The sequence below is a fragment of the Cyprinodon tularosa genome, unplaced genomic scaffold, assembly GCF_016077235.1.
Source record: "Cyprinodon tularosa strain WSP-4 unplaced genomic scaffold, ASM1607723v1 ctg531, whole genome shotgun sequence".
NCBI classification, from domain to species: domain Eukaryota; kingdom Metazoa; phylum Chordata; class Actinopteri; order Cyprinodontiformes; family Cyprinodontidae; genus Cyprinodon; species Cyprinodon tularosa.
This window is the reverse complement of record NW_024039265.1, coordinates 91,658-114,262: the sequence shown is the minus strand read 5'-3', so window position 1 is coordinate 114,262 and position 22,605 is coordinate 91,658. Positions and strand designations below refer to the sequence as shown.

General features: G+C 36.7%; 1 protein-coding gene across 14 annotated transcripts in view; it reads right to left on the bottom strand.

Annotated features, from left to right (window-relative positions):
- LOC119796030 (protein shisa-6-like) overlaps window positions 1-22,605 on the bottom strand; it is a 109,575-nt gene that overhangs the window by 28,678 nt on the left and 58,292 nt on the right. For 7 of the 14 annotated variants that reach the window (XM_038304339.1, XM_038304340.1, XM_038304345.1 and 4 more), the window contains exon 5: window positions 6,801-6,839. The exons of the other annotated variants lie outside the window; for them this stretch is intronic. In XM_038304339.1, coding sequence (XP_038160267.1) covers window positions 6,801-6,839 — 39 coding nt within the window. The remainder of the gene's footprint in view (window positions 1-6,800; window positions 6,840-22,605) is intronic. 14 annotated transcript variants of the gene reach the window in all.

The following is a 22,605-nucleotide window of genomic DNA, read 5'->3' as shown; positions in this document are numbered from 1 at the left end:
TTTCACTTACCGGTGGTGGAAAAAATGCAAAACTTCTTTTGGAAAGTAAGCTTGCACGAGCGATGGAAACAGTAACTTTTAAACAGAGTGTGCACGAGGAGAAATGGGCACGCATTTAATAGGCATTTCCTCTTCGAAGCAGGTACACGGTTGTGTGTGTGAATCTTTTTTTTAAGTGGAGAGGGTGGGTCTCGTGAAAATCCTCCATTATATCTTTAAATTGTGTTGCTTTCTGTATGACAACATGTCAAAAAGTGCAAGGGGTATTATTTTTGATTTGCATAGGATAAAGGTATTTATTAGTTCTTGTGGGTTTTGTTTTTAATAGATCTTAACAGGAGTTAAGAGGGAATACATATTTACATGCATGTCAACCTAATTTGTTGACACATGAGTGTGGTTTCTGAGCCTTAAATGCATGCGGTGAGTGACAGCTCTGCCCAGGCATCAAGGCAGGAGGCAGAGAATTTATTGTGATTTCAGAGCCTCCTGCAGACTGACTGGTTGATTCCAGTCTTTAAAATGCTGCTGGCAGTTGCACTGTAGCTCCATCAGTCTATTTGCACCCTCATTTTTAATTCATCACACTGCAGTTAACGCTCTGCGAGTGTTTCATATTAAAAGTTTTCTGCTCCCACTTGGTCAAAGTTGAATGCTCAAACTTCATTGTGTTGAACTGGCAGGACCTTTAGAAAGTTGTTAATAAACAAATAAATGTAAAATACAAAGTGTGGACAAATATTCCTCAACAAGCTGATTGTGTAAATTTTATAAACAGCAATAGGTTTTTTTTTGTACTTAGGGTATTTTTTCAAGCTGGTCAACCCTCAGAGGTACTGCCTTTCATCTGAAGGTACATATATTCAAGATTTTAGATTAGTTAGATTAATTTGAAAAATTATGCTTTATTATATTCTTAATTGGGATTGTTTGTAGAATTCACAATCTTTAATGTCATCAGAATAAATTTTACTTTTGCTGTAATTTTCCAGAACTAAGGATCATCTGACCAAACTGGGATTAGCTGGCAGCTGTAAACAGGCAGTTGTCATCACTGGAGACAAAGTGTTAGAGTAAATTGGCATCCACACTGCAAAAAATTAAGTCTAAATAAGTATTTTTTTTTCTTAAGGCATTTTCTTCTTGAACTGAAGAGGTAAGTGACACAGTTTGCCAATGGAACAAGACAATTTACATTTAAAATAAACAGTATTTTCTTATTTCAAGAGTAAATCATCTAATTATCTTATTTTTAGAGTAAAAATATTAATTCTATTGGCAAATGCTCCCATTTATCTACTCAAATTAAGTATGAATAAACTTAATTTAAGAATTTTTTACTTATTTCTGAATTATTTTTGCAGTGCAGCGATGTTTTCATTTGGTGCATTTCTGTATTATTTGGACAAAACATTAACTTAACAAAGCAGTGTTGCAAATGTATTATTTTCTATTTATGCAGTCAATTTAGTAAAAAAATAAGACTATGAATGTCAAAGACATATGCAACTAAATTGTGGGAGTGTGTTTGAGGCTCAAATGTTCACTATGCAGGGGATATAATTTTAGGTAAATTATTTGAGAGGGTGTTGCTGGTTCTACTCATTAATTCATCTCAAATTAGCTTATGTATTTACTGCCAATTCACATATATATATATACTATATACTGTATACACACAAAAAAGTATTTACTTTATATAGTGATAATACAATCAGATCATGAGAAATCTTAGCCAACAGGTCACAAACTGGAACCTGAAGTAGGAGGGAACCAAGTCTAAATGTGGTTTAAACCATCAATGCTCAGAAATCTACAGGTTTCAATCTGTTCTAAAGACTGACATCAGTCTTTGCTGTAAAAAAATCTTTTCAGGAGGAGACTTCATGGTGAGACGTCATTGTGTCCTCCTGAAAAAAAAAACTGCTCCATTTTGACTCATTGAATTTAAATGACTAATATTTCCTCAATTATTTGACTGCTCTCTTAATGTTAGCACAGTACTTTAAGAATAGAGCGCTTTGTTACATGCAGATGAAAACCATAAAATATGCATTTTTTTCAATTATGTTGACAGCAGCCTATAGTTGGAGCCCTGTGTATATAGCCCCAATTCATAACAGATGACATCTCAAGGCACTTTGCAGGGAAAATGCAGTCAGATTGGTTAAAAGTTTCTATCCAGGAAACCAGTTGATTGCATCCAGTTATTGACTTGCAAGACATGCTCCTCCTTTGAGAGCTTGCGGCAACAATATTCACTTGATGACTGATGTAAACGAGGTACTGAGGTAAATGTACCCATCAAGTCTAAACAAATGTCATTTGCGCATCTTTGGGGATAACCCTTAAGGGATATTTAAAGCATATGTAGAAAACAGTGGAATTATTCTATTGTTTTTTATTATTTATTCTCAGATTGAAAAAAAGGCAACACTTGAGTTTGTCCGAGTTTGTATTAACTACATGCAGTCTGTCTAAATATGTGCATTGTGATGCAATGTTGAAATGAAATTAAATGTTTGTGCTTTACTGATATCATAAGGTGGGCATCAGGTTTCTATACAGGTGTTGGCTGCATACTCTCTTTTTAGTGCGCCTTGGAAAATCCCATTAAGACCTGGAATCCCTTTCTCACAGAAAATCCTTCCAAAACTCTGGAGTACACAGAGTTCATGACATTCAAAGAAATCATATAATAAAAGAGAAGAAAAATGACCATCAAAGACCTGTAATTTATATTTTTATAACAAAATATTGTAAATGGACCTGCCTCCTCTAATGAGTTCTTAGATATCAAAGTTGCAGAACTTTCTTGCAATAATATGATGCACATGCATTTGTGATTAGGTATAGCATCCCAGTCATCTTATTGTTCAACCAGCGGTGCACAATAATTTTAAAATATTTTTTCTGAAAAGCATATGGTCTCATACCTTCCAGTTTTATTTAAATAAAATGCAGACACCCAATGCTATGTCAGAGCTACAGTACTGTACAGCTAATACGCTGCCTAAATAGTATTAATCTGCTTTAAAATCCCAATAAATATACTCCATGATGCACGTTTCTGATCTAGTATATGCATCATTAAATTATTTAGTTTTTTCTTGGTAAGGCTGTTTACATATTTTCATTTCTTTGTTTGAAGAGTTATAAAACTCTACCTTCGCGTCGCGATGGAGTTACAAAGGTACGTGCAAAGTAACTTTGGTGTAATGAGATCATTTGCAATGACAGTGTTTTTAGGTCTGTTATCCTGTAGCACTACTTCGCTGTTCCCCAGCTAAAGAGCAGAGCTGAGTGGACCTGCAGAACTCGGGCCAACTCTCTCGCTTTAAAAATAAATAAATAAACAACTGACAGTTATTTTACATTATGACCCTTCATCTTAATTTGTTCCTAATGGTACATTTTTAATTACTGCAATGTAGAAGTAAAAAGAATAAAAGCAAACAATTAGTCTTAATAATCCATCAGGAGGATGGATGATAAAAATCTATCAAAGAGGTCCTAAGTGAATCAGTATTCTCAGTTATAATGAGCCATCTCCATTAATTTAACCAGAGCATCCATTTTTACACACAGAGTTGATCATTCTTACAAATTAGTATTGCCTTCATAATCATTTGTGCATGGTTTAAACCTGTCATGCCTGTTGATTTATCCATATTTCATATTTGATGATAAGTGAAACATAATTATTGTGTTTTGAATTGGTTGAAATGAATAGCTGCAATAAACAAAAATTCAATACCACTCTGCATTGAATGGCTCCAATCGTCTGTGCAGCGAGCACACCCAATGCATGCTGTCCAGATTGTTTCTATCCAGTATGCCGGTAAATATCACTCTTTATCTCATAACTCACAATCAAACCCCCAGACAGCAAAGGCCAAGTTGTTACTTGACATGTCATCCCCTCTCCTATTTGACAAATGTGTGGGGATAGTCTCAGCAGTAATGGAGAAGGGCAAGAGGTTGAGATGGACTCCATAACCAGTTCATTGTGGTAAATGATAGACAGTGAGCCCACTGTGGACTTTTATGACCCTGTGTGTCAGAGGGTGAAGAGGTAACCATTCTATTGGGAGGGCTTGGCTGGTTTCTTGCTGTTTTGTCACAGCAAAGCCAAATTGACTTCCCAGGTTTAACAATTGTTCATCCTGAAAAATCAAAAATTGGCATTTGCATGGTAAGTTACATTAATAATAAAAAGGCCGTTTCTTCTCTTCTTAGCAGTTGATAGGCATACCAACCAAGTCCGCTTGCAAGCTTTTGAAAAGCAGACTTCCCTTTGAGAGGAGGTGGAGGGCGAGGAACAGGCAGAGGAGGAAGAGGAGGGTCCGTATATCGTAAGCAAGGATAAGCACAGATTTATCTGATGTCTTCTTAAGATAAAAGAAGTAACATCATCAAAACTGCGTTTATCCACGCCTTTATAGACCAGCCCTCCTCTCCACTGAGACGGACAGAGCCAGAGAGCACACGCACGGCAGAGGTTAGCACATTTACTCCAGCATCAGGACATCACAGAGAAAGTGAAGCAGTTTAAATAAATGTACATTTCAAAGGGCACAGATTAGAACAGAGGAGTGAAATGAGACCAGTCAGGTTCTAAGGCACAGCACAATAAAGAGGCTAACACAATGTGGGCCAGCTGCAACAAACATCAAGAGGTACAGACATCTCTATACTTACAGTCCTCAGTAAAGTTTTGGCTTAATATATTTCCCCTAACTTTAATCTGTGCTCGCTGAGTGTTCCGTTTATTGAATAAACAGAAAACAGAGCTGCAGAGGCCACGTCTGTACAGCGTTGACGGCAGGCCCACATGATTGCACAAGTGTTAGGAGCAAACCTAAGAAAAAGGGTGTCACGGTACAATGTTAGTAATTCACACCTATTACAGTGTATTGCACATAATCGAATTTACAAATCGCTTTAGCATGAGAGATGAGGAAGGAGGATTTCTTTAAGAGCACCAAAGCTACTGTCTACAAACACATTTACTCTGTTTCATCTGTTTTTATTGCACCAAAGAAAAGCAAAGAAAATGATTTTGCTTTTAAGTTAATAAAAATTTATGTTAGGAAATGTAGAATTTTACTTCAGGGACAAACTTAAAATTCTCACTAATGAAAGAAATGTGGAATTTTATTTGTATACGAGGAGGTTAGCTTAAAAAAAAGAAAAAAAAAGCACAAACCCTGAAGAAAGTTTTAACACCATTTTTGTTAATTCATAAAGATGTGTTGAATTAAGTAACTAAGGTGTTCTAAGTTCAACCAGATCCGGTTCTAGCACTGTAACTGGTTGTGACTGTTTTTCATGTTACATGTCATCTGAAACCACATCCATCGAAAAGGAAACCATGAATTAAATTTGCATGAAACAGTTTGCACGAGTTTTCTGACTCTAGGCTAAAGGCAGGTGGGAAGAAAAATGACTGCCAAATGTTTGGTGACTTGCTTCACATTTGATAAAATCTTTAATTCTATGGACAGAGGACCCCTCAACTGTTGATAGATAGATTTGCTTACTGTAAAATGTTCCTTTAAAAGAAAACATATGTACATACAAGTAATCACATTTTCTTAAATTAAGTGCATTTTTTAATTGAGCAGCTATGTGAGACACTCTGCCAAAGAATAAGGAGGTCTCATATTTCAAGCGCATAATATCTAATTATTTAATGTTTAGGGGTAAAAATAACCAATTCATTGGTAGATCATTTTATTTAACTACTTAAATTGAGGGTTAATACTCTTACAGTACTAGCCATTCAAAATGTCCCCACTTTCCTTGATTGGCCCTTGGCTGGTCCCCTACAATTCCTTTTTAAACATCAATCTTTGCACTAAATATTCTTTCTGTCATCCTTTTTGGACATTAAGATTTAAAGAGAAGCATCCTCTCCTGGTCAGACTCTATAATTCAGCGAAAGAGTGTAGTCAGAGTGAAAAAATACACGCCCAGGAGAAGGCCAGTGGCTGGAAGATAGAGCGGATTTTGCTGAGAGCTGCAGGGAAGTGAGCTGCCATTTGGCTGGCGTTTGACTGGGAAGGGCCATTTTGAATGGCTGCTACTGTGTTATAATTATTTTATTTACTTATTCCTAGATTCTAGGTAAGCAGGTATAAATATCAATTTTTGAGATCTTCATGCAATAAAATTATTTTTATCAAACAATTTTTTTGCACTTAGGCTTAATTATTTAAAATAAATCTATATATATGTTTTAAAACAGATGACCTGCAACTTTTCAATCTGTTTTTTCACTATTATTATTTTGAATTTTAGAAAGATTTATTTGCAAATAGGTGTTTTGAGTTTTGTGACAGAATAGTCAAACAGGTAAAAAAAACCAAAAAACATAAAAATAGAGCAGGGCAGTTTGTAGACAGTAAAATTAATAATACAGATTAGCTTGTGGGTAAGTTTTTTTTTGTTTTTTTTTATCTTTCAAATTCAACCTGAATGGTTAAATCAAATATTACCTTGTACCGTTACGCCCCTGAATCCAGCACATACAAACCAGACTGTACACATCAATTTATCACAAAGACAGGAGAGAATACACAGTCAAAGGGAGAAAACACAGGTAAGATAAATAGATAAAAGCCACAGGAAGGCACGGCACTACAATTAACACCTGAGGTATGAGCTGCCTCTAAACACTGTTTTTGCCACAGATGCTGCTGCTTTTGAACATTAACCAGCTCATACAACAGAATCCAAAACAACAGAAAGTGGTTTGAAGCAACTTTGACCCTCAAACAGAAAATAGCCATCCCTACCATGGTGACTCTGGGAGCGGACCGGCCAATGTTTTTCCCCTAGAAAACAGAACCCAGTGGTTATTGATTAGACTGCTACTTGAATTGCACTGCAACAAAATGTAATCACACTCAGTTACTAGGAGAAACTGTGTTGGCATTGCACAGTAGAAACACGATTTTATTCAAAATATCACTCTTGTTGACATGGTCGATAATAAAACATCACTACAGCCTAATGTCATTATAATTAACCCTTGAAAATCTTTAAACAATTTTCAGTGGCTGCAGCGACAGATTTCTGGACGTGCTGAGTGCTGGAGGCGGCCAAAGATGAACAAAATTTTAGTGGTTCGATATTGATTCTGTGGCATTTTATCTTCCCATCAACTACTGGCAGATACCATCTGACACCATGACACAACGCATCAGCTATTACTACAGTAAAGAGTCTAGATTTTGAAATGAAAAGAGAGAAACAGTGTGAGAGGAGAGGAGAAGAGGATAATGAGAAGAAGTAAGGCGAGGAGTCACTGCTGTTCCCCACACCCTTTTACCACAGGGCTCCAGCCATGCGGCGCTTTGATCCATCACTATTGATTTACCATCAGCGTCTCATCGCCACTGCCTCCCACACAGCAACAAGGATGCGTTCCCAAGATGTGGCTCAGTATGATATGCACACTAGGTTTGACCTTAAACCTACCAGCCAGATGAACCATAGCACAGTTTATATCTATGACAACCCTTGGTGGAGATGCACTCTTCAATGGGAGTTGGATTTATTTCAATAAAACACACTGAAAAGGTTTTAACTAAAAAAAAATCACATGCACACATGCAAATAGTTTTACTAAAGTGAACAAAATCAAGTATATTACTACCAGGAACAGATTTTTTTTTTTATGAAATCTTCTGTGTGTCCTAAAATTTGGGCCTAAGATTAGTGAAAAATTCTAATGTGCTGATGTTTAGTCCAATCTGTATTTACATTATCACCAATAAAGGCACTGTATTAATATAATTGACAATAAGGAGTTATGTCTGCAGAGACAATATCAAGGAAGTGGAAAGATTGTATTGATTGATAGGTCAAAACTGCAAAACGAAAGGCTACATTTTGTATGTGGTTTGTACTGTTAACTATTTACCAATACAAAATACATTTCGCTACTGACTTTATTTATTTGTATTTCTTAAAGAATACCTGCTTATTATTTCCTTACTGAACAAACATAGGCTTAGTCATTCGAGGCAGAACCGGACTCAAACACACCAAGCTTGCCCCTCAAAGTCATTCTTCGGTTATCTTTCAACCCCCAACCTCCTCTATTGGATGGCATCCCTTTCCTTGACTGTAATTTGTCACAAGTCACACACTAATGTACAGTATGGAGAACCAAAAGACATTATTGAAAATTAAAGCAGAATGCTTTGAATACACATTAATAAGTAGCTAAGCCTAGAATCAGGAATAAAACTAGAATTACAATTTTAGAGTGATTCATACTATTGTGTTTGATGTATGTTGCCCATAAGTTTACCATAGCTTTGGAAGGTAATTTAATCTTTAGTCTTTAAAGATATGTTTTGTCTGATTAAATGTGGAAAACAGTCCATCTGCAAAGCATGCTTTTATTTTGAAAGCATCCTTAAAACAAATGCAAACCTTTGTGCTCCTGCGAACTGATGTAGTCAACACAGCAAAGCAATCCAACTAACTGCACTACCTGCTGCTTACTTTACTACTTTGCTGCTGAATATTTAACCCCTCTATTTAAATGTATAGTGGAGGTTTTTCACAAATTTTTGAAAAGACCCGCCCTCTCCACTTAAAAAAAAGGTCATGGACAACCCTGTACCTGGTCCAAAATTCAGCGCCAATATTTCCTGCCGAGGTCTGAGCGCCAAAGACTAAAGTAATTGTATCAATAAAATTCTTGTAGTTGTCTTTTTTTTTTTCAAGTGTGAGTTTGTCAGATCGAACTATACTAAAACTAGTTTTACACATTATAGAAGGTGGGAAAAGCTGCTAATCACTGCACCTTTTATAACAAAAATTGTAAAAGACTGAGATATGAATATCTTGTGAATTCCAAGAAGATTTTTTTTTACTTTTTTCTTTATAAAATAGCAAATGATAGCAATGAAGCTCTGCTATCATGTCTCAGTTCACACAGTAGCTGAGGCCTTATGCTGTATTACTATAGTCAAGGACCCGGTGAACTCGGTGAACTCTGAACATTTTTCAAAGTAAGTGGAAAATGTGTCTGCTGTAAATCATGAAATGTAGCAGCTGTAGAGTGTGTCTCTTCAGTTTTATTTGCGGTAATTTGGTGAATTGTCTTTCTGACCCAGCAGGAGCAAAAGGAAAATTACCTTCATCCTTTTGTGGTCCATCAAACACAGATCTGCTGATCTTTCCATTTTTCTTTTTTTGAATTGTATATTAGTAAGCAAAACGTGATGACAAATGCTCTTCCTGAAGCTTTGCTGACTTAACATTATGCATCAGGGTTTGGAAATGGTTCTACAGTATGTGTCGTTCAGAAACATGTAGGGCTCATGAGTGATAAAGAAATATTCAAATGCACCTTCAGCAAAGAAGCAAACAAATTTCTCAATTCACCGTTTTACTGTCAGGAAGCTTTTTTAATGTTCAGCACTTTTTTTTCCATTGCAAGGGGAAAAGCATAAATCAGAGGCTTCAAAACAACTGTCAGCGGAGGGACAATGCTTTTACAAAGACGAGCCCTTAAAGGTGGTTTAAGATAAAAGTCTACCTGGCAGTTTAGCAGGAAAAGGCAGCGGTTCTGATTCCTCCCTGGAATCAGATTTTTTTTAGATGCTTGTTTTCATGTGCAATTCTTTCAGCTCTACTTACTCAGCAGGAACATTTGTGATGGTAAAAGAGGAAAAGTTTTGAATTACAAATAATTTGTAACAGTTTTTACCGCATTACATGAAAACAGCTCCAAGCAAAAAGCTAAGAAGAGGAGACCCGCTTCTCTGTGCCAACCTACCTGCCAGCATGCCCACCCTCTGCTTTATCAGCTACCTGCTTAGATTTTCAGCTTAAGAGTTCTTGGATTTTCCACAGAAAACTTCAGCATATCAGCAAAGTTATATTTTAAAATCAGTAATATTGATAATGCTTTCCTAAATGTGTAACATTAGTTAACTAACACAGAAAACACAAGTCCTCAAAAGCCAAGTTCAAAAATAAGAACTATATCTCAAAACTTAACTTCTTGCTTTTTACAAATAATCTTTATCAATAAGTGCAAAAAGTACAGCTTGGAAAATATAAAGTTTGTTTTTTTGGCTGAAATTCTTAATTTAGTTGATTTTCATTGAAAATGAGTATTTCAGTGACAAAAATGCTATATGATATTAATACTGACTCCAGGGGCTGCTGCCAGACTGTGATGCATGTTGCAATAAAGCTAAATGTTTTTTTATGACTCAGAGACTTCACATAGTCTTGCGTTTCATATTAACACACAATGTAGCACATGTAAATCTCATAAATCTCATAAAAACCTTGCTTGCTAATGATGCGGGTGCAGCCTGGGAGCTGAAACCACATTCAAACCAAATGTTCATTAATTCATTGCTGCAAATGGATCAGCGTAATGTGATAACTCTTAGCTTTCAGTGTACCATGGAAAAGAGCTGTTAAGATTTGGGGTACGCATTTTATTCAGCTTTGTTCGATGGAAGAACCAAGTGGTGCTTTATTGTCAGGCTGTTAATGACTGATTTAGACATTTCGGCTTTATTTGTCTGAGTTTACAACCTCATGGCACATTATATGTTTTCTGTTAATGACAGAACTTTGAATGTAGATTATTAACAAAATTGTAAAATCAGTATGACTAGATGTAACCCATATACAGAGGTAATGCTGCAGTCTCTTAAAAAAATATTAGTAAATAATTGAACTTTATTGATCTCACATTGGAAAAATTTACCCCTGCATTCAACCCTTCCTCTCATGGAGCAGTGGGTTGCCATTGTGGGTCGCCCAGGGATCAATCGGGGGTTAAGTGTCTTGCTTAGACACCCAGAGTGGCAGTCTGTGGGAGTGGGTTTTGAACTCACAACCACAGGATTCAAAGCTCTAACTACTAGGCTGCAGTTAGATATCAGGTGTTTTTTTGACTTTTTTATTCATTTATCAATTAATTTTTAATTTTAATAGAAGGCCAAGGTGATTTAGTTTTTTGGCTTTAATAAATTCCTGCTGAAGTAAAACTATATTTTGTAGACTTTTCCACGTTGGTTTCAATGGGAAAGCTTAGTTAAGAGCTGCTGCTGAATATCTGCTGATTTAAAAGCTTTGCTTTGGAATCCACATTAGAAGAGCTAAAAAAAAGAATAAATTCTAGAAAAAAATCCCACTTAATCCATGCATTGTTTATTTTTTAGGTGAAACTTTTTTTTTTTTTCACTTTTTTACATAATCCACCTTCTTCCAACAGTGTAGAATATGTTGAATACTTCTCCAGGTATAAGCTTATTTCATATTGGCTCTATTTCTATTTCCTAACAGTTTTCACTGGTGCTACAAGCACACAACAAAAACGCCAGAGGATAAGCTCCGTATTTGAATCTTTCAATCTACCCCTTTCATATTCAGAGTACCTGTGGAGGATCTTAGAGCTGTTTGATTATATTTGTCTCCTCATCCCTTAAAATCCCTATCCTTATATACAAAAAGTTTTAGGCAGTATTTATGTTTTCTTAGCATAATATTAGCCAGTGCTCAATCAAAACTGAAATATTATTTCAAAAAGGATTTAATTCAACTTGACAGCATAGGAGACCAAAAGGTGTTTGTCAAATTTTGAATTATATTTATCAATCTAGTAGGAAAGCATGTTTGCGACCATATCCACATGCATGACAGGGGCATGACACTGCTATATCACCTGACTGCATGAAAGGTGATATTACACAAACAGGTTGAAGCTTAAACAGGTGTGCACAGCTAAATCTTACTGACTTTCCAACATTTATGGGTCCAGCAAATAGGTAATGCGGAGATAAGGAAGACCATTGCTTTTATATTTACCATATCAGAAGAATATTATAAGGAGAAACTGAAGAAACAAGGAAACAGACTTTACAATGTGGCACTACAACAGCAATAACTTGTGCAATATCTAATGTGCAATTACTATTTAATACCCTGTGCAATAACCAGTTTTTTATATTTGACACCCAGTGCAATAGCTATAAATATATATATAAATACCCATGCTAATACCCTGTGCAATAACCTTGTGTAATAATATAATAAGAGACTTCAGCGATCATATATATCTATGCGGATGCACTGTATATACTGTATATACTGTATATACCGTATGCACCTTTTCCTCCTTTTGGGACCTTCTTCTTCTTTTTGACTATTGAGTTGATGTAGCGAGTACATTTCTCTACTGGGAGAGCAATAAAGTTAATCAATAAATCAGTTCATATCAGTGTAATCGAAAAATTCAATCTTTGACCAAATACAGTAATTGTCCATGAAGTCAGTGTACAGGCAGATAATAGTCTAGACAATGTCAGTAAAACAAAGATTATTCATCATAAGAGGGTCACTTAATTAAAAGTAATCTAACTGTTTACACTGAGGTTTGAGATCAAAATAAAGTGTCAATTCTACACACAAACCTGCTCCTGTAGCATTATCATGAAGATTTACCTGTATTGGAAAAATTGCTATTGTGCCCATTTTCCTTTTATCTTTAAGTCATTTAGTAGGTTTTTGACAGAAAAAAAATATTATTTTGTCAATTTTAGATAATTGTAAATATGATTATGCATTAGGGGTCTCCTTTCTCCTTGCCATGAAAGTCCAGCCCTACAATGGGAATAACTTTGACATGAAAACTGTTTACATACAGGCCATTCAGGTCAACATATTCTCATTATGAGTGCGTATGAAATCGTACAAAAAGTTATGCACACTATTTCGTACGTTTTTGGACGTTTTTCCTCAAAAAACCACATCAGTGCTTATGCGCTGGCAGACAGAAAAAAAAAGCAGATCCACGGACGGACGTAAAAATGGGAAAAACAGTGCAATCATCACTTATTAATGTCTCTAACTACGTTGCTTGCTGTTTTATATCTTAGGGTTAGGTTAAGGGTTAGGGTTAATTGTAATTTATATTCTATATTCGCGAATGGTGCGTCAGATGCGCATGCGCATACAACGAAAAACACGTCCAAAACCTACGAAATTACGGTGCATAGCTTTTCATACGATTTTACACGCACTAATGAGAATAGGTTGTTCAGGTAGCTATTAAAGCAGCTAAGTCAAGTCTACACTTCAATAATTTATATATTTTTTTTGGTTTCTAAAGATGTTTTCTCTCATGTATTATCTCATTATCCTGGATTTAAGCTTCTTGATATCAGTAGAACCCAATTTCAGTTTTACAAGTTACTACTCTGCAACTCTCAAATATGTGTCGTCTTGAACTAACCTGAACCAGATAAAATTAAATACCCTTAGCAGCATGTTATCCTGCTCTGCAGAGGCGTAGTAACGAGCCAGTTACTACCATCAGGTTGTTTCAAGGACCTGATTTGATTTGATTTGATTCGATGCAGGACCAGCACATTCTGCAACAGCTTCTTCCCCATTGCCATCAGACAGCTGAACTGTTGAAAAAACTCTAAATCATGTCACAGACTCTGCATCACACTGATAACACCAAACCAAAATACTTATTTGCACCCTATCAATGTAATGCCCAGAACCTCCATATTAATGTGTTTTTGCAGCATGTTTTTATTTTTTCTCCCACACCGTTTACATTTGATCACTGCTGCCCTTTATGGAATGGAAATGTTCATTTCACTCCTAAGCTGCTGCTCATTCACTGTCTGAGAACAACATTTCCGTTTGTATACACTGTGTATATAAAATGACAATAAAAGTTTAAGAAGTTTAATGCAAAGTCTAAGAAGGCTTGCAGGATAGAAGCTTTTGAGCAATGGTCTTCAGCCAACCTCTTTCCATATCAACACCTCAGTGAGGACAGACAAGCTTCATTTCGTCTATGCTAATTACTTTGCATTGGCATATTTGCAAATTACAATTCCATTATGATTACGAGTCTGACTGAATTGCTTTATAGTTGCAAATTAAAAAAAAGACAGGCGCCTTTATTGCACAGCAGTCTGAAAGTGTAATTTATATTACTCACACACCTACATCAGGGACACATGCTCACAAACCTTCAGCTGCTCTCCTGCTGGGTGTGTTGAATCTGGCATCAGTCCCTTAGAACCCTGCTTACATAACCACACTGCCATCACCAGCCCACATCAGCCTCCATATTAGACGATAGCATCTCATCTGCCTTTTGATCCTTTTTCTTATGCCTCTAGCTTCATTTAGAGGAGGCAAAGCAAAGTTTAAATACACATGTAAGAATTATGTGTGCTTGATATAAATGTGTAATAAAGATTGAATCGCTTATGTTTGTTTGATTGAACTTAGAAGATCAGCTAACTTTAGGAGAAGAAGATGTTTGGAGTACGGCACCCCCATGTTTAAAAGTAACAATATGAAATTTTCCTGCTTAACTGGTTCGGGGGTTTTAGACCATAAAGCAAGAAAGCCAATCGTGACATGATTAACAAAAGAGGAGTACAAAGTTGCTGCAGTTTACCAGTCTTCTAGCAGGGGAGAGGAAAAGGCTTTCTTCATTAACTCTCCATCTCATCCAGCAATCCCCTAAGCTCAGATAGAGGAGGGCGAGCAAGCAAGGGAAAGATTAAGAAGGAGAGACTGAGAGCAAGGATTCGATAAAGAGGAGAGTCTTATTTCATGTCTTCAGACAGTGCTGGATGATCAAAGTACAAAATGCTGTTTTAATTCCAAGAATCATATCTCATCTTTGGTCCACAACCTCGTTTTAGAGAATTACGCTGCAGGATAGGGGGGAAGTAGGTTGGGAGACCTCCGCATCTAAAGTGATGTGTTTCCAAATTAGATACATTTGATTATTTGAGTTTTTAAAAGATTGCAAGAAGCTCATATTTGCTACTTGGAACTAATTTTATTAAAGGTATTAAAAGCTATAACTACTATCAACAGGTTACTCACTATATTCCAAAAGCACCTTGGTTAAAGATTTAAATCTGCACACTGAATCTGTGAGCCTGAGGTCTTCATTTTCACAGATCATGTTTCGTCTAATGCAAACTACTGCTAATTACTAACAACATCAAATTAGTGGAATTACAGAACGGACTCATTTAATTTATCAGAATCTATTCACTTAGTTTCCCAGGTACTGAAGCAGCATTTTGTGTTTAGGAATATATATAAAAAATATATTTTAATTGCCAGTAGATGTTAACATTTTCAGAACTTTGGCGTCAAAAATCAGGTTTTCGATTTTTTATTTTTTTTTGTTAAAATAAAAAACAAAACATTGTTGCCCAGAAAGCTATTTGTTTGGGAAACATACCTTTTTTTGGGGGGGACTTTCTACACAGAAAATGTTTATAATACAGAAAAAAATACAACTCCAACTAAAATGAATTGCTTTAGTTATTAACAAGTAATTTTAATTAGGTTTGCTCAGATTTAAGTTTTGACCTTATTAACTCAACCTAATCCAATCACTTGTTAACAATTGAAGCAACTCATTTTCTTTTTAGAGTGTGTTTAATTTAATACCTTTTTTAAACAATTTGCTTTTGTTAAAAAAAAACATGAACTTCTCTCAACACTGGTTCTTAGTAAACCCTGTTAATCTGAAAGGTTCATAAACACTTCCCATAAATATTCCCTATGGAATTAACCAAACATGCAGAGTAAATCTGAAAAGGTTGAGAATACTCAAAACATTTCTGGAAACGTCAACATTTTAGAGTACTTGAAGTACTTACATTTAACTACTTCAAAGTTAAATATTCTAACACACTCGAAAACTTTGAGGTAATTAGTTTCCATAAATGTTTTAATTATGCTGAACTATTTAGGGGGAAGCAGCATAAGTTCTTATGTGACACTATCTAGAATAAACTCACAGAAAAGTGTAAAAGTACCTTAAACTCAAGAGCGCATTCTAAATATGTCCTTTTATATCACTTTATTATCTTAGTCTTTGTTATAAAATCAAAGGTGGCAGAGATAATTCACAAAGTAGAGTAGCCTCTTAATTTTCTTTCTGCAAAAGCATCACCCCTACCTGCCTTATTACTGTACGAAAATCACAAAGCAGATTGCAATAAATAAATAAAGAAGCAATCCAAACCATTAGGTCGATCAGATTGTTGCCATTTGCACCTATTTCTGTATCAATCCACAATTTTTCTTTTCAATCCACTACAGTAATAATATAATTACAATTGTTCAAAAATATCTTCATTGATTCAACAGAGAAATCAAGCTCCTAAAAATAAGAGGCTTTCGTCAGAACTTTAATGATCTTACTGAAACATGTCACCTAAGAATCTGCAAATACGGTATATGTAATCTGCAAGCATTACCTTGTAGAACATGCATAAGGGATTACATCCTGTTTAAGTCAACAAAATTCAAAAAGGGTGTTTGATCTCAATCCACCACCCACTGGTTCGCTTGCAACCATAATGCAGTCATGAGGGCCTGTTTAAATGTGAACTAAAAACACCAACACAGAGATGTTTTGTGACGTTTATGAAGCTGATCTGTAATCATACAGTTTCAGAATTAGAAGCCCACACAAACTCCTGTTTGCAAATGGTTAGCATCCACAGATTGGTGAGCTGATGGTTTACAGCTTTACAGAACCTCAGAAAAGATCTGAAATATGCTTTTAAACAACAATACATTTCCACTTAGTGAAAAACATGGGTTTGAGGAATGAAAAAGAGACACTCGTCCCTTTTTCATTCTAGGGAATTTTAGCCATTACCAAAGCTTTTGGAAGCCCTCTACATGTTTCAACACAATCCCACCAAATAATTTTATTGTTGTGGGTCAACTTTTTCCCTGATGAAAGGTCCTACAGACGCACTCTAATGCGTCTGAAGTTAACACTCTAATATGGAGAACACACTCAATAGGAGACTGTACAAAATAATAAAGATATTATTGGTATTGTTTTCAGTAAATAGAAGTATACAAAGTGTTATTCCCTGTATGTATCTGAATAACCTCAGGAGACAGAATCAGAGCTTACTGCTACCGCTTGAATGAGGCCACAGCTTTAGCAATCAGTGCCTGCTTACTACTAACTTTCACAATAAAAACAATCTGCTAAAGTAGATGACTTTTCAGTGGAAGGCACCTGATGCCACTGCAGCAGTCATGCACTGAGGTGTGACCTTCATGAAAACGATCTTCCCCAGCTCCACTAATGCTTTATGTTTTCATGGAGCTAGCGCGTGGCAGCCACACATACCTGCACAACCACCGCCGCATCCATCCACGCAGCACTCCTCCAGCTCCCAATTCAACAGCACAATCAGGCTCGACAGGGGCTCGAATCTGCACTCTTTACAGCCAGTTAAACCTAAACTCATTAACAATGAAGCCATAACAATAGTGAGCACAAAAGCAGAAGGCGTGGGAGGACTGCCTTCACAAGGGGAGGAAGAAAAAAAATAGAAAGCATAGTAGGGTTTTTATAATCAACTGTCAGTCATTTGCTAAGATAAAGGCTTCTTTATTACTGCATGGGGGACAGTAGCTCACAGTTGCATTTTAATTACCATATTGCTCAAATTTCATGAAGTGAACTTAAGAATGTACCACAATGACTGTTAAGGTCTGGCTTTATGCATAGAAATGTATTTCACAAAAGAGAGCAGAGAGATGATTTTAGGAAATATTCATTGCCTCCTGCTTTCATAAGGAATAAAAAGACAACATATTTGGATGAATATTAACAATTCTACAATGAACTTGAGGGAGTATTGGTCACCTTTCCAGCCATCTGTGATAATACTTTAGCGTTTGATCTTTTTTGCTTTTTTTCTGCAGCCATATGCTAAAAGTCTGATCCTGTTTCCTGTTAGGATGTTAACCAAACCCTTTAGATGCGTGCAGTCTCCCTAGATGGGGCACAACATGTGTATCCCGCTTGAACAGCTGCCAAAAAGCACAAAAGCTGATAGCTCTTGACAAGGTGTGTTCAATTTGTTCCAGACTCGAGGTGTAAGTGAGACACATCTGAATATTGACTGGAACCATTTAGTTCACCCAGGTCTCTATTGATACGTCAATCCTCCTGCTAAATCCAGTAAGAGTCTTGAGAGCGGAACCGTGGCCCAAGGACGCTGCTCTTCTTTGTGGTGTTTTAATTGCTGTTGGCACTGCATGCTATGAATCATGGTAATGAGTTAATGAAGTCATTGAGATTTAGTGAGCAGCCACGGGCGAAGGACTTCCAGCAGAGAATAATGCACCGTTCAATGTGGCTTTATTAACATTTCAAAAAAGGGCCAGTGGTCACACCAGCTAAACAATCACAGCTTTGTGATTCATTTCCTGTCAATTCAAGAAAGAAAGAAATGTTGTGGTTGCTTTTGGAAAAGGTTTATGGCACCATATGAAGGCATTTTAATGTTTTATCATTATTTGAAGAAAAGTAAATAATAACTTTTCATTTTTCACTGAATATACCCAAAGTTCTTAGAAACTAACCCAAACCCCAAGTAATAATAACTCAGAACTAATGCAGCTTTTCGGTCATGCTACCTTCAACTGTAGTTATTACATAGAGTCTGTCAGTCTTACACTCACTGGCAAGACTCATTGCTGTAAAATAACATGTTTGTTATTCTTTGTGCAGTAATTAGTGACATACAATGTGTTACTATTATCGTTCCAAAAAGTTAAAAAACAATCCACTTGACTTTTTTACAAACTTGAAGACATTTTGCTTCCCATTCAGGAAGCTTTTTCAATTCAAAATGCCAGATATAGTGTTGAGTTTGAGGCTTTATAGAGTGGACCAAAAACAAAGCCTTGTTTTGGCATAGAAATCATGCAAATTAAACCGGACGAATTGGTTAGCCCCTTAGGAATGGGTCGTCATTTGGACTCTTTGCTAGCCTGCAATACCGATACATGTCTATGACCGTTTGTCCTCCATATCCTAGCCCATCTGCAGCAGCCCTCTCTCAGCTATCAAGTACCGCAGTTAATGATGGCGATTTTATTGTTTTATTTGGCAAAATTAAATTCATTTGATTTGTGTTTATCTGACTGAATGAAAAAAGTAAGAATTTATTATCATCTAGAGACTATTAATAACAGGAGGTGAAATGCAGCTCCAGACGAGCTGAGTGTGCGGTGACGTCACAAGTACAATACAATTGACCCAGATTCATGCTGCATGCTCCCGTTCTCCCCCGGTACAGACTTTCCTGTTTTCTTCTCAAGAACATACTTGGTGAGGACACATTCGCGATCATACTCACGTTCTTGTGAATTGAGAAATGGCCTATGTCTCTGAAAGGGGGGTTGTAAGAAGGAATTGTTGGCTTGACTGAACAGGCGAGGTGTTCTGTTCCCCTGTGTGGGCTTGGGGGTTAAGATGGTAGCGGGAAGGAATCAACTCCATCCCTGCATTGTAGGTTTTTTTGAAAGCTGAAATCTGAGTCTACCCCCTCTGTTTAAGGTTGTTTTTTCTTTCTTAAGAACAATGGCTTCCTTCCCTCTCAAAAGTTACTGTTATCATTCGTTAAATAATGCTTATATTAAGATTACAAAATAAGTATTTTTGCTGTTTAAATAAATGTTAAATTAATTTAAAAGGTTGCTGTTCATGTATTTTGGTGTAGCAAGCCTCTAGGTTCAAATATGTCCCTGCTTCACTCAAGTTCAGGCCGCTATGCTATTTTTTATTAGCCTAGACTTATATCAGGGCTATGCCCAGCAAGTTTTAGCACAAATGCTGGTTACACTGAAAGTAGTCAAAATTACACCCTTATTATGCTGATATACTGACTTTTAATGAGTATAATGGCCAATGAAACAATGTTTTTTTTTTTTTGTAACTTTCTTTTTATTGCCTTTCCAACAGGTTACAGCAACAACTTTTACACCGAAAAAAAAACAAAAAAAAAAAAAAACAACAAAAACAAAAACAAAACAAAACAAAAAAAGGTACATTTCAACAGATATATATATGCACACACATAGGGTAAGCATCAGCAGTTCGGATGTCCACCTGGCAGCAACGCCCATCTCTTTCAGTCTTTCAGCACACAAAAACATGACATATCATTCAGATCATGCAGGACCATAATCTTAAACACAAAGTGGCAGCTTCAGTTTTTCACAGATTAATCATTCAGAACTGTGTCAATGTAAGGGCCCCATACTTTCAAAAATATCTCCTGTCTATTATTCATTTTAGAAATCAACTGTTCATAATTAGCAACCTTGGTCATCTCCCCCAACCATTCATTAAATGGGATGTTGTTTTTTGTTTTCCAATGCCTAAGGACAATCCTGCAGCCTGTAGTAAGGGCAAGTCTACACCATAAAGTTTGCTGAGCTGACAGCTTTACCCCTTCCGTTATTATCCCTAATATACAGAGCGCAGGGCATCGCGATAGCTCTATTTTGAATATTTTATTGAGCAATATTATTATATTTTCCCAGAGATTCCAAGTCATTTGGCATTCGTACAGCATGTGAGTAAGTGTACCTCTATTCCTATCACATCGCCAGCACATATCTGATTCCCTCAATTTCAATCTGGCCATTTTGCAGGGAGTCCAGTAGCTCCTATGAAGGATCCTATATGTGATTAACTGTGTCTGTACTTCCCTCGATGTCTTAAACCAGGACCCAACAATTCCTCTCCACGTCTCAACAGCTATCCCAACCCGTAGATTCTCCTCCCAAGCTCTCTTGAGACCATCAAGCATTGGTGGGTGAGATTGTCTCAGTAGACTGTAAAACCTGGATGTCCTGCCCTTAACCATCAAATTGCTCTGAAACAATTCCTGTATCACTGTGTGAGGGATTAGAGAGTGTTCCCTTTGTACTGCCATTATACAGCTCCTCAATTGAAGATATTTCCAAAAATCTTTCTTAGGAAGTTTGTATTTAGCCATCAGCTCTTCAAAAGACATAAAAATATCATCCTTGAAAAGATCCTCAAAAAAGATAATACCTGCCTGGACCCAAGTCCTCCAGTAAAGAGTTTTTTAATCCACTTTTATTAGATTGTTATTCCAAAGAGGTGACTTCATGGTACAGAGAGGTTTTGACCCTATAACCTGGTGTGATACTCTCCAAGTTTCTCTCGCAAACATCAGCACTGGATTTCTAGTTGGAACTTCTCCCCCTGTCTGTGAGATAAAGGCCTGTATTGGAAGAGGCTCAACAAGCTCTTTTTCAATTGAGACCCATCCTGGAGCTTGATTTTCTACCATATAACTTTTGGATAACTGATTAAGAGAAAAGGAATAGTGAAACCAATCCACTCTCGTTAAGCTAAGACCCCCATCCTCCCTTGCTGCCCATAATTTTGTTTTGTTGAAAAAAGGTCTTTTGCTTGCCCGTAAAAAGGTATGTATCTTCTTGCGATACCTTTCCAATAACAGAGGAGGAAAACTCAAAGGTAATAAATATGTGATATAATTAATTTGTGGGATTACTACCATTTTTAGGATGTTTATTTTACCCAACAGAGATAGCCCTAATTTGGCCCAGTTCTGTAAGGTACTCTCAATTTTCTGAATAAGTGGGAGAAGATTTTCTGACATTATGTTTTTTAAGCCTGTGGTAAGCTTTATGCCTAAATATACCAGACCTGAAGGGAGCCATTTAAACTGCCAATTTTCCCTAATATTTGGTGGACATAAGTTAGACAATGGCATTGCCTCTGACTTCCCCCAATTTACTTTATACCCTGAGATAAGAGAGAAGGAGTCAATCAGTGATAACATATGAGGGACAGCTGTTTCTGGATTTGTAGTTAGCACCAAGACATCATCCGCGTATAACAACAATTTGTGTTCCGTCTTTCCTGCATGAATGCCCTTGATATTTACGTTATCTCTGATGGCAGCGGCTAATGGTTCCAGAGCCAATGCAAAGATTAGTGGGCTCAGGGGACATCCCTGCCTTGTACCCCTGTAAAGGGAAAAAGTAGGGGACATCCTCCCATTTGTTAATACGGAAGCCTTTGGGTCACAGTACAGAAGTTTAACCCAATTTATAAATATGGAGCCTAATCCAAACCTGTGTAGCGTCCTAAATAAGTATCCCCATTCTACCCTATCGAACGCTTTCTCGGCATCGAGGGAGAAAGCAACCGTGGGTTCCGTACTATTTCTTTCCTTCCAAATCAAATGTAATAACCTGCGAACGTTATCTGCAGAAGAACGCCCCTTAATAAAACCCACTTGATCTGGGTGAATCAGACTTGGTAGATGTGTCTCTAGTCTCATAGCCAGAATCTTAGCCAATATTTTGTTATCTACATTTATCAAAGAAACTGGGCGATAACTTCCACACTGTTGGGGGTTCTTGCCTTTTTTATGTATAAGTGTTATTACAGCAGTCTGCATACTTTGAGGCATGCTCCCTCTTTTCAGGGCGTCCCGAAATACAGTAAGTAACTTTGGTGCTAATATGTCTGAGAACTCCTTGTAGCAATCCACCGGAAAACCGTCGTCCCCAGGGGACTTCCCAGAACTCAGTCTCTTTATAGCTTGTTGGACCTCCTCCAATGAAATATCTCCCTCAATCTCCCTTTGTGTTTCCTCAGACAGAGTCGGCAAGTGTACCTGAGACAAAAAATTATCTATATTCGTCTGGTCTGTGGTACATTGTGATGTG